At 39.2% G+C, this 12,341-nt stretch overlaps 1 protein-coding gene across 5 annotated transcripts; it reads right to left on the reverse strand.

Annotated features, from left to right (window-relative positions):
* Window positions 1-1,575: 1,575 nt before the first annotated feature.
* On the reverse strand, window positions 1,576-11,190 carry LOC131888596 (uncharacterized). 5 transcript variants are annotated; one of them, XM_059237496.1, is made up of 3 exons: window positions 10,856-11,190; window positions 8,588-8,791; window positions 1,576-2,048 (listed from the first exon to the last, which is right to left on the reverse strand). In XM_059237496.1, the coding sequence occupies exons 2-3, from the start codon at window positions 8,750-8,752 to the stop codon at window positions 1,680-1,682; spliced, it is 534 nt and encodes a 177-aa protein (XP_059093479.1). In that variant the 5' UTR covers window positions 8,753-8,791; window positions 10,856-11,190; the 3' UTR covers window positions 1,576-1,679. The 5 variants fall into 5 exon arrangements, with proteins under 5 accessions (XP_059093479.1, XP_059093478.1, XP_059093476.1 ...); XM_059237495.1 differs by having other exon boundaries at window positions 8,588-8,846; window positions 10,856-11,187; XM_059237493.1 differs by having other exon boundaries at window positions 8,588-8,858; window positions 10,856-11,187.
* Window positions 11,191-12,341: the final 1,151 nt, after the last annotated feature.

Here is a 12,341-nt window from a genome sequence, read left to right on the forward strand (position 1 = left end):
GGGGCCCAAGGAATTTTGAAGTGCCCTTTTGCAATCAGATCGATCAGGGATTCCCGATCCATCAAACTTGTTAAAAGCTTTGGCAACGTCGTAAATGGTCGATTTCGGCAGCTGCATGGACATGGCAATCTCCTTGGGTGTGCGCCCCGGCATAGAAGCATACATTGAGGGCTGTGCAGCGGCTATATTCATTTCAGTTAATACTTTTATAGCCTAAATTGTGCAGTTTTGTCAACTGATTCCAAGAAACAACTTTTCCTAAACATGTGACTGAGGGTTCCCAAGGTATTCGGACATTTAGGCAAGCGCTGGTACCAGCAAACAAACTTGCCTGCCAGTGCAAGTGATGCAAAATTGGCGTTTCAACCTGATTTTAACGAAGCTGACCTTTCCTCATATAGCAATGCGAAAGAAGGGTCAGCTTTTCAAAAACATGTTTGAAGCCCCAAACTTGCATCACTGACAATGGTACCAGCAAACAAACGAACCTGCCAGAGCTTGCCTAAACGTCCCCATATTAGAGAGCTCTAAACTCTGTCGGGATTCAAAATCCCCAATATGTATTCACTAAACATTTTTTTGTCGTACATAAAACAGTTTTATTGGTTCAAATATCATAAATTAGGTTACGTTGCAAAATTAATTTTGCTTTTTGAAATTCAAACCTCAAAAAGTGGCATGTTGACTTTGGTTTTATTTTTTCGTTGTTATTTGAAACTGGGTTTGAAAACGTTTCAAAAACGATAATACTCGACAGCATTTTATTAAATATTTGATCATATTCCAAATACTTAACTTCTTTTAAGATATTCACCGATTATTAATAGATGTGTTATTTTCTTCTTGACTACATATTAGCTAGATATTTGACATCTAAAACTGAGATCTTTTCTTGGTTCAACAAATGATTGTTCAAGATTTGCAACCATGACACAAAAAGTCACCATTGAATGGTACCATTGAAAAACAATATTAGATATTCCAAAATTTATACTAAATTGGGTTTCTGAGAATCTCAACCAATTATCTTGATAGGATACAGCTTTGAAATGTTAAAATAAATATCATTAATGTTTTGAATATTCAAAAGCCAATGCCACATTACAATCAAGGCATTTGGTGGTTGGGTAATTTTAACCAAAATCAAGTCTTAGATTACAAAAACTTAGCACCTCTATATCAAATATTCAATGCTACTTTTTTAGATTTGTAAGTAGTATATAAACTTTTATTATAGATATAAAAACTGCAATATATGTTTCCTTGAAAAAAACAAATTGATTCTTCTCATTTTCTGACATCAAACGCATCTTTAAATGCAGTTTTTGATGTTTTGGTTAACCGGACACTCAGTGAAAGGAGAATGTGACAATAGGGGATATTACTTTGCACCGCCTTAAAACTTCAATAATAATTCACGCTAGTTCAGGGAGTCGAAATAGAACAAGCTTGTTAAATACGTATCAAAATAAGAAAGCCTTCGCCTTTACCGGAAATTTGACTATGAAGAATTCGAAAGCCTCAAGTTCCAAATGACTCTTTGGCCAAAAAAACCCTCGATTGATCAAGACCAAAAGCATTTCATAACAAGGTGTATTTCCTATCCTTAGTTATACTTCATGAATTATGACAATTATTTTTCCAGATGAAGATAATGTGCAAGAGAAGATGGCCAATGTTCAAAACAATCTTAATCCATGGCTAAGAAGTGTTCCTAAAAGCGCCACCAATTGGGCACTCGGAGAGAGAATGGCTGCCGATGCACGGTAATCAGCTTTCTCATATGGTTTTGGCTTTTGGTGATGGCTTTGACCTCGGTCAAAATCCTCTAAGAAAAGTACTTGGCTGTTTCTTTCGAAGTCTTGCGGAACATCTTTGTTGCATCCATCTTGCTTGCAACACATTGCATTGCCCTCTTCCCCAAAATTGGTTCGAATCACATCTTGGAGAAAGCTCGGATTCTGATGACATAGATTGTTTTCTGACCCACTTTGAACTTCTTGTTGATATACAATGCGGCCTGATTTTAACCGGTAGACAATACACGCCTGAAAAGGAAGAGAACTCTCGCGATTAATCAAAGCTGACGAATTGAAAAGACAATATTAAAAAAGAAAATTCAGTGTGTAAAAATATATCGCTAGAGCTGTCAAATGGCAGACGCAGAAATTTTTTGAAACCTAACAGGGTGGCCCATATAGATACCTTTTTGAAAGTGCCATAACTCAAGAAGTACTTCATGAAACAGTATCAAACCCGGGACTATATAGCACCAACAAAAAATTGCCCCCTTTTTCTAATTTTCTTAGAATAATCTCGATTTGACACCCGCACAGCCGGTACTTTTAATCTCCTCTGAGATATTGGACCACGCTTTGTCACTGGTACAGACTTCGTTGTCTTAACGATTCCTCTTTGATATTTCCTGAACTCGGAGAGAAGGATCTGGTGGAAAATTTGAAAGTTTTTGCAAAGAGCTAAAATTAGAAATAGCGAAATGAAAGTATCCTAAAGGCCAAGGACATTTAACATGGGGTACCCTGTAGATCTTATGGCGAAAAAATATTTAGATCCGAAATAAATCGGAAGAAAATCCTAAAGATTCCCTTTCGTTTTACGTCAAATGTTTTCATCATACTAATTTTTACTTTGCATCTTCATTTGGTTTTTATCACTGATAAGTGAAGGAGAAAACAGCAAAGAATTGATATTGAACGTTTTCTTCTCAATAACGTTTCTTTTACCTCAAATATGAGCGTCTAAACATGGAAATATGTTCTAAACAAGCCATTTACTTTCCTAAGTTTCAGAATCATGTGCAGTTTTGATATTTTTCTCATATTTTTGGCCATGTCAACGATATGCTTAAAATACGATGCGCCAAGATTGAGAGTTCGAACGCGGAAAAATCCAGATAATGGGGAGTTTTCAAAACGTTTATAGTTGGCAAGTAAAAAAACACGGTACACTTTAAAGATATGTTTCTTGTTGAAAACATTTTTTTTACTTATCAAAAAGAATTATTTCAAGACTTGAGAAACTTCAGGTTTCTGAAGAACGTCGCTGAAATTTCATTCTGCACCAATTCCTTTAAAATGAGGATGCCTGCGTAAGAAATCTTCCGAGAACAGTTAATTTCCCCATATGGACAATATCAGACGCTAAAACTTAGTTTGGGACAAAGCTCTATAATTCTTTTGAAAACGTACAGTACCAGATACCTTTCGTATTAGTACTTTTTGGTTTGTTTTTTCACGGGCTTTTCTAACCGCTACAGGGAATGTAATCCCCAGTACTATTAAAATGAAAGGTTATTATTCGTCTATTTATTAGCTTTCAATCTCTATATGATATTTGGTCTAACAACGAATTTGAGTTGGCAGACCGAGCTAGTCCTTGAAAGTAGGGTTGATGTGGTATGCTATCTAAAAATTGGTCCAAGGTCTGACTTGAAAGATGCAACCGGATCAACCAGGCCTACGTATTCCCTACGAATATCAGAGGGAAGCAAATTAAACAATGAAGGAGCCCGAGAAAGAAGAGAAGTGGACATCGTTGTTCGAACTAGCCTGGATTCTCCAGGGCTTGAAGGTGCTCTCAATACGCACATTAAGCCTCTACGGTCACTAGAATTGACCCTAAATCCTGGGTTGGGACAAAGCTCATGGATGCTCTTGAAGACGTACAGTATCAGATACCTTTCGTACCTTCTCTGAACACTGTACAATTCCAACTGTTTTAGTTTCTCCCAATACGAGAGCTCTCTCATTCCCGTGATGTTCCTAGTGAAACATCTTTGGACTTGTTCGACCTTTTGCAAACCTGCTGAATACATTGGAGCCCAAATGGGTGAAGCATATTCAAGATGTGGTTGAACAATCGACTTGTGCAGAGTTAGCACCGTGATGCTGTCTCTGTACCCAAACGTGCGATATATCCAACCACAAATTTGAAAAGCTTTACCCACCTTCAACTGGATATGCTCATCGAACTATCCATTATTTTGGAGGACTACACATAAATATTTTATAGATGAGACCTGTTCAATACCTTTACCTCCATTATCTACGAGTGGAGTATTCAAAGGAGTTGACCCAAAGGTCATTGAGCTGAATTTCATTCCGTTCAGGGCCATTTTACTCTTAGTTACCCAAGAATAGATTTTTTCTAGGTCCTTTGCAAGTCTAGTGAAATCTTGGCCATTCCTACCAGAAACTAACTTTGTATCGTCAGCATAAGAAGAGAGACTGGCAGTAATACTAAGGTTTTGAAGCGGGGCAACTAATATTATAAAAAGGAGGGGCCCTAAGATGGAGCCCTGGGGAACACCTGACTTGACATCATGTATGTCACTAAGGGATCCCTCAACCTTAACAATTTGCTTCCTATCATGAATGAAGCTTCTTGAATCCCGTGTCATGGAGTCTATTCGACAAAAGGCCATGATCTACTCTATCAAAGGCCTTAGCAAAATCAAGAAAGACAACATCAACTGACTCGCGTCTTTTCAGTCCCTCAATGACTTGCTCTAAATGCTCAATCAGTTGGATAACCGTGCTAAAATTTTGCAATATTCGAAGTGAGAGAAATCGGCCTATAGTTACTGGGAGCGACATATCTCCCCCTTTAAAATTGGAACAACGTGAGCTAATTTTAGTGATGATGGAAACTTGCCCTGAACCAAGATGCAACGCATCAAGTACGAGAAAACAGGAGCAAGAACCAGTGAGCATCCTTCAATGCACTGTAGAATACTGAGTTATCGATGTCACAGCCAATCTCAGTAATCACCAGGACCGAAACTTGGAAAGCCTCAAGTCCTTGATGGCCTCTAATGCATCTTGATCTGTGACTACAAGATCATCTAAACGCTCAATTTGACTGACCTTGACAATCTCAACAGACTCATCTTCAGAGCAATGAGCTGTTGCTTCTGAACTCAGTGGGGTTGAAAACACACCGGAGAACTGATCTCCAAGCATGTTAGCCATAGTCTCTACATTGCTAATGGCTTCCCCATCAACCTCAAAGGCCCAATAGGGTGTTTGATCTTTCTCTTAGAGTTCGCATAAGAGAAAAAGCCTTCAGATTCGACCTGACCTCTTGAACCACCTTACTCTCAGTTTCTAGCTGGTCATATTCGATGGAGGCCTGATTCTTACCCTGAACTATGTCCAACTTTTTTTCGAAACGACTACCCACAATTACTGGATTCGAAGTGCTCTGCAGCCTTTTTGCCAGTTTACAACTCTTTTTGAACAAAGTCTTCCTAAATTTTGGAATTTTTGTCCGTGTACCACCTTTCGGAACAAATTCAGAGATTGCTAAACTAGAGCAAACTTCCTTAAAAACTGAAACTAATTTTTCAATGGCTGCATCTATGGACGAGTTCGTCATCTAGAATCATCTGGATTGTTCAGTGGCGTCAAATCAAAGGTTATTTCACGATATTTCATCTATGAGGGCTATAATTTAGAGAATGCCAAAATATGCATAAAAGAATTCCATCTTATGTCATAAAATATGCATGCAAGCTGGTCAAAATATTCACTGAAATACGCAATTAAATCCAAATTATGCACTCCAATATGTATTTAAGCCCAAAATGTGGGCTTGATGCTGGAACGGGGATGTGGCTAGATAGGGGCCTGTCGCGATAGGTTTGTGTCCGGATGAGGCAGCACAGGGGCGTGTCTTGACGGGAGTTTGTTAGAGGCCATTGATGGGCAAAACCAAGAAATTTGTTTAAAGAGGAAAGCCCTAAATATGCATGAAAACACAAGATATGCAATATATGCGAATACACTTATTTTACGCCATAAAATGGACAAAGTTCATTTTGGCCGTCTCTAGTTATAACGCTCTTGGTACCAAGAGTAGATTCGAAATGAGGCCTCTGCAAGGCTAAATTAGCTCTATGAAATCCTCTTTTCAAGGAAATGAAAAGGTTGGCGAGAAAACGAAATATAAGAAAAAGCAGTCTTTTTTAGCATGCCCTTTGGGCAGCGAGAAAATTTGGAAAACCTTTCCGAAAAGAATCTACATGTATATACTACCCAATGCACGTAATTGGTCCAGCCACGGACTTCTAGAAATATGGACTGCGAACTTTTCAGATTAAAGTACTAAAATATGGAATGTAGATCTTCCCAATTAAAGCCGGGTCAATTTTATATCATTTACTTAAAAAGTGGTTCATTTCAAAGTTCTGTTGTCAAAAGCTTATGTACGCGTAGCTGACCAAGAACTGGCCGAAAATTCGAATTTTGTATCGTGTTTACTACATAACTTTGGCCATGTCTCCTGAGTTCCCTAAGCATAGGTCTGGGCTCAAATTTGCCCAAGTTCATCCATTTAACCAGATCTTGTGGTCGTATGAATTGCTTATGTGGAATCAGATGAACGGTTCAGGAGATACAATTTTTTTGCTTTCGTGCGCAGTCCACATCTCTAGACGTCCATGGTCTTGCGGGCCGCCCGGAATACATGTATTTGAGAACACATGTGTGAGAGCTATAAATACAGGCTTAATCTTCATATTAAAACTAATTATTTCGCATAATCCAGTCAATCATCTTTGAGTTTTTAACGTTTGTACCTTTTCTGAACATTTCAGTTTTTTTTAACAAACGGAAGCAAGAAAAATAAAGTCCATTTTTTCCGAATAATTTTTTATCAAGGTATAACTCAAATTGTACAGCTTTTACGTTTACATGAATATTCCAAAGCGCAAAAGCAGATCACCTTGAAAGTCCACAACTTTTCAGATTGATGTGATGAAGCCTTTCTGCTCAATGAAGTTGCCACTCAGACGAAACATTTTTTTTCCACCGCGGATCTGGCCGTGAATGTATCTAGGAAGAACTCAATATTTCAACTAACTAAACTTCATGAATTTGCAATATGTGATCCTATGGTTATTGTCCTAGAGCCCACTGAAGATACAGTGCGCCTTTTCCGGGGTCACATAGGGCTCTTCAAACCCTCTCTCAAGTTGCCACAACATTTTACAGTTTTATGCCCATGTCAGGTCCAACTAGGCATGTCGACATAAGTCATTCATAGGCTTAATGTTGAAAGACTCTTCGACGTTAATGATGGTCACCCCTCATCATCTATCCGAGCATGATGGCAACTTCGAGGGCTTATTTGGTGATTCGCAAGGCCTCTCACGCTCATCATCGTCTGGTTTAAACATTAGCTTCCCAAAATATGCTTGAGAGCTACTTTGAGAAGGCTTCCTCATTATCATACGCTAATTGAAGCTGACATGGAATGGCAACCCATTATTTAGGCATTCCTTTGTCAAGGCACGGACAAGAATCACCATACTTGTTCGATAATGCATCTGCTTGTCTTGTCGAGAATGCTGTCGATTCTTTGTCAAACTCTGGGACAATGTAGGAATTAATGAACGGCGAAAGACTGTCAATGAGCGCAACTACTTTCCTTTCCAAATTCCCGTGCTGTACCTTTCAGGTCTACCTGCACCTTGAGAAACAAATTCGCTTGGGTTTTGATGATGTTCTGGAACTATTTTGAATTGCTAGTTAAAAACATAGACATGTGTGATTTGACATAATAGTAGGCCAGGGCTTACTTTTTCATCTTCTGAGCCTTATCGAGAAGTTGTGGCACATCCTATGCGCTTTTCCCATCACATTCAGTTTAGATTAAAAAGCTTTTGTTAAACATATTGATTACCGACTTACTGTTGTTAACTGTTGGCACATCGGGTCAAAAGTCCTTTAATTGTTTCACTTTTTGCCGGACTCACATAGTCCGGCCTCGAGTCCGGCAAAATGCTAGAACCCGGCGGAGGACTCGAGTCTTTTACTAGAGTCAGGTCAAGCGAAAAGACTCATGTTGCGAAACTTATAGCAAAAATGAATCATTTTTGTTTGACAAGTCTGGACTCGAGTCCGGTCATTTTCTCCAAAATCAAGTAAAGACTTGAGTGCACTCGGGCTCGAGTTCACACTTGCCTCAGCACTAGAATACTAGTTTTTCAAGGAATAACTTATTCAAAATTGAATATATACTTTCTGTTCCGACGTCACTCAAAACGTGCTTTCTAGCAAAAAAGAATAGTTAAATAGACCAGTGATATGTGGTTCCCTTGGTATTGGAGAAAGTAAAATTCGTGTGCACCAAACCTGGTTTTATAAACGAAAAACGACATAAAGATCTCGAAGCTGAGTGCAATCTGCATGCAAGGGCCATATGTTTGGAGCATCAACAATATTTGATTGATAATTGTCACTTTTCTAAAGCGAATAACTTTTCCCTCGGAGAGCCTGAGACCTCTCTAGGATAGTCCAATGAGTGAAATTGAGAAAAGTTCAGAGCCTTTACATGAGCCTTGGCCAGTAAAAATAGACCTTCCACTCTTTCAATTCAAGATAAATGAGCCTTCATTCTCATATTGTCTCATAAATAAATAAAATACTCGTCAGTTCATCAGTTCCCATGTTCCATGAACTTGACACTTTACATACCTTCAAAGCAAGTAATTCAAATCTGTCGGCTCAGATTGACAAGACTCGTTCGAGTCCAGCACGACACTTATGCATTCAGAAATACTTACGTCATATTTGTGGCCAAAAGTGATCAATCTTCCTCCGGGACATGGTCGACTGGAGGCTCCGGGAAATTCATCACACTCGAAACACTGAATCCCGCCCACAATCGATATCACAGCAGTCGAGAGAACACCCCAGACCATCAAGACCGCCTTCAGAGACAAACCCATTGTGACTTCACAAACACACGCACACCGGGAGGATCTTCACTTGGATTGGGTGCCCAAGATGAGCCAGAAAATAATTATCCACGCAGATATCGAGCTGTGATTTATTCTGAGACGGAGAATGCCCACTGAGTTTGGTATTTACTGTGAATTGGAGAAATTCCGGCATGACCTCACTGATGACTTGTCGTTTCCATGCGGGACAGTCTTGTCAAATGGGAAATGAGGAGGATTATATGTACCCCGCGAAAGTGTGCCGAAGCTGAACCTCTTAAGGTCTACAGGCACAGGGTGCTCAAAAAGTGAAAGTACCGCCGTTGTTGTAACGTCTTTCTGTTTACTTAAAAGAAAGATTGGGAATGTCTGACGATTTATTTGATGCCTTGAGAAAGAGGTGAATCAAAATTCAAGAGCTCAAATGTGTTCATAAAATTGTGGTGGCAGAATATTGGGTAAAATCGTTTTTCGAGGGTTCTTTTGCACGCTATGAGGTTACATTTTTTTTTTTCTGATCGCCACCTTCTTTAACTGTTTTTCTTACATGCTTTACATTTAGCTTGCCCAATAACGTCAATCCAGGTTCTCTTCTAAAGCGTTGGGGTTAGTCTCAGGATTGCACTAGTCTGATAAATTCAATCAATCAGGATTTTCTCCCATTCTTGGCCATCATTTCAAAGAGATCAACTTGTACACTTGCTCCATCCTTTTCTAAGGGCAATCTGTTCGCCAAAGCCAAGCCAAGCCATTAGCCTTCTTGCCAACGATCACATCGTCCTGTGGGAACAGGAAGTGTGGCAAATAGTTCTGGGTCCATCTAGAGGACAAGGGAGACAAGTCCTTGTCACTTTCTGTTTCCCGAGCTTCCCCGACCATTACTTTCCTTCTCACTCAATCGGAATTTCAGGCAATTCTCTGGCCCGGGAATATTGCACTTCAAGGTTGCATGAATTTCAGGGTGGGGTAAAAATCCAATTACATCACACTAACCTCGACCTCTTTCGAAGTGTAATACTACATATCAGAATCGAATTGAAGCCCATCCATCGTTCTGCCTTGATCCAAATCCAAATGCATGCCCATGTGATCATTATGAATTCACTATCACCGACCGAGATACTCGTACCTAGTCCAATTCGGCAATGGGAACGATGCAAATTGGCAATTTTCTCCACTCAATTCAGAGTCGTTTGGGGGGATTTGACAACTGCAAATTCTAGTACGAAATGTCAACACATTGTCGTTCCCTGCTTTCATTTGAAAAAGGTCGAGTCTCAAGATTGGGTACCCGGCCAGCGCAAATACATGTTATTTGATAATATTGGTGAATTTCCAAAGGTGGGCGTTTAATCGTCAGTTGTTAACCGCTTGTCAACAATTTCAACTTCTTGAGTGAGAAAACACTGGGGGTCTGCAAATGACATAAATTGGACGCCATTTTTTTACTACTTTTGGACAGGCATTCTGTGGAATGGTTTCTCTTGAACATTTTGGCAAATCAATGACGTATACAGATGATGTAAGAGCACTTGGAGATATCTTTGCAGACAGGTTTGCCGTTTTGACACTTCAATTAAACTAAAACGACACTTGCAGCTCACATCGATAGTTCGGCTTTGCCTGTAGTAAAAGTTTGTTATCAATGAGTAATCTAATGAACGCACAAGTTGAAGAGTTCATATTTTCTGTAACAGATAAATGCCTTAGGTTAACGCAAAGCATAATTCACAATTCATCTGCAAAATCTGATTGTGGTCATAATCGTGATAAAGGTATAGTAAGTAAGTAACAAATTTTAATTAAAGCACTTCAATTTTGGATCAGCTTGACCATTAAAAAGCCAAGATTTGTCCTGTGTTAACCTCCGTTTATAATTTCAAAGGGCGAAGTTGCAACTCATTTTCAAGCTGCGAAGCAAAGTGACCTCCTAAAATTACACAAACAACCTCTGAAATGATAGGGTCAAAGTAGGTTTTGAAGAAGAGGCAAATGCATGTACGAGTGTCTCTTACATTAACTGGAGATGTCAATGACATTAGTGAACATATGAATGGATCCGCCCACTGCTCTTGTCTTGATTCCGAACCAATCTCAGAATAAATCACACACCAGAATGGAAGAAAACAAGAGACACTCCTCTATGAAGACCACCTCATTAAAACCGATCTCAAACTCTATCTTGGCATCCCAACCAAATCTGACTGGACGAGAGCGAGAGCAACGCATGCAAGAGTACCAAAACCAAGAATGAATGAACACACTAGCACAAGAGGATGACGCGCTTCTCAGACGATATTCTCGCTGTTCATAAGACGTCCAAAATTCCAGTTATTTCTCCTGATGTTGTTTTAGAGTTGTTGCTCACATTCTATCGCCCTTGTGCACTCGCCTCAAGTAAGAACTCAGAAGTCGGAGTCAAATCGAGAAGCCAGAAGAGATCGAGAGTTGGGCATGAGTTGTTGTTCGGGGATCGAGAGCTCTACATAGATAGCTTGGCGCGCTCCAACACTAAATCTATCACTGAACACAAGAAGTACGTAGGCTTGGATGTCAGGTCTTGGCTGCCAGGTTATTAGGAGGTCTGGTGGGGACATGCTCTTTGGGGAAATATATCTGTGGTAAGATGGAATATGCTTTTTGAGATATTCATTTGATGTCCGCGAAAGAGAGTTCTTGTAAGAATTTAGATAACGTTGACATTGTAAGGCCAAGATTATATATGAAATTAACATGCTAAGAGATTTACACAATGACAGAACATAGATTCACCACTTTTAAAATCGTAATATGTATTAATATGTTCAATGACATGTTTTAGAAAAAACGTCGATATATGGGCACCTTAATATATGTACCTGGATGAAAATGAAATGTTGGGGATATATTGAATTTCCTGAATAGCAAAAAAAGATACCTCTTCTCCCACGGGAATTCCCTCAATTTATGCCCTTAAGGGCCGTAAATTTGTTATTTAAGTTGTCAAGCGTCAATGTTATCTTTGACGAGAATTTTAGATTGAGGTGATGCGAGAAACATTGCTTTTGCCAAAAGCATTAGAACTTTGTTTCATTTTGATCGTGTAGCCAAATTCATCCACGCAGTTCAAAATGAAAATATGTACGTACAAATGAATAGAACAATAGGCCTCATGCCCAATGATGACGGTTTTCATGCAAATGGGCAACAATGATCTCATGTGTAACGTCATTTTTTTTTCAACAAGGCCATGACGCCATGGCCAAATGCAGTAAGAATGAATTTCTTAATATTTTCTCTTTATGGATGGCAAGATTTGGTTGAGCCACTTTTAGATTGACCATTTAAAGGAGACAAAAAGGACTGAGTGCTGATCAACTACCTAGGGCGTGTCTTTTCAATTCAGTCCTTTTTTGTCGGTACATTATTTTTTTTTATTTTTCTTCATCATTTGAAAACTCCTTCACATCCAAAGTAGTAAACGTTAACTTTGAAACACCACCTCTTTATAATTCTGGCCAAGGCTTTCAATTTTCAGTATGGAGAGCATGATCAAGCCTTTTTGTAAATTTCGATCATTCGAACAAAAATGCATCTGACAAGTACAGGGGGCCTGGGG

The sequence above is a fragment of the Tigriopus californicus genome, chromosome 10 (assembly GCF_007210705.1).
Source record: "Tigriopus californicus strain San Diego chromosome 10, Tcal_SD_v2.1, whole genome shotgun sequence".
Lineage (NCBI taxonomy): Eukaryota > Metazoa > Arthropoda > Copepoda > Harpacticoida > Harpacticidae > Tigriopus > Tigriopus californicus.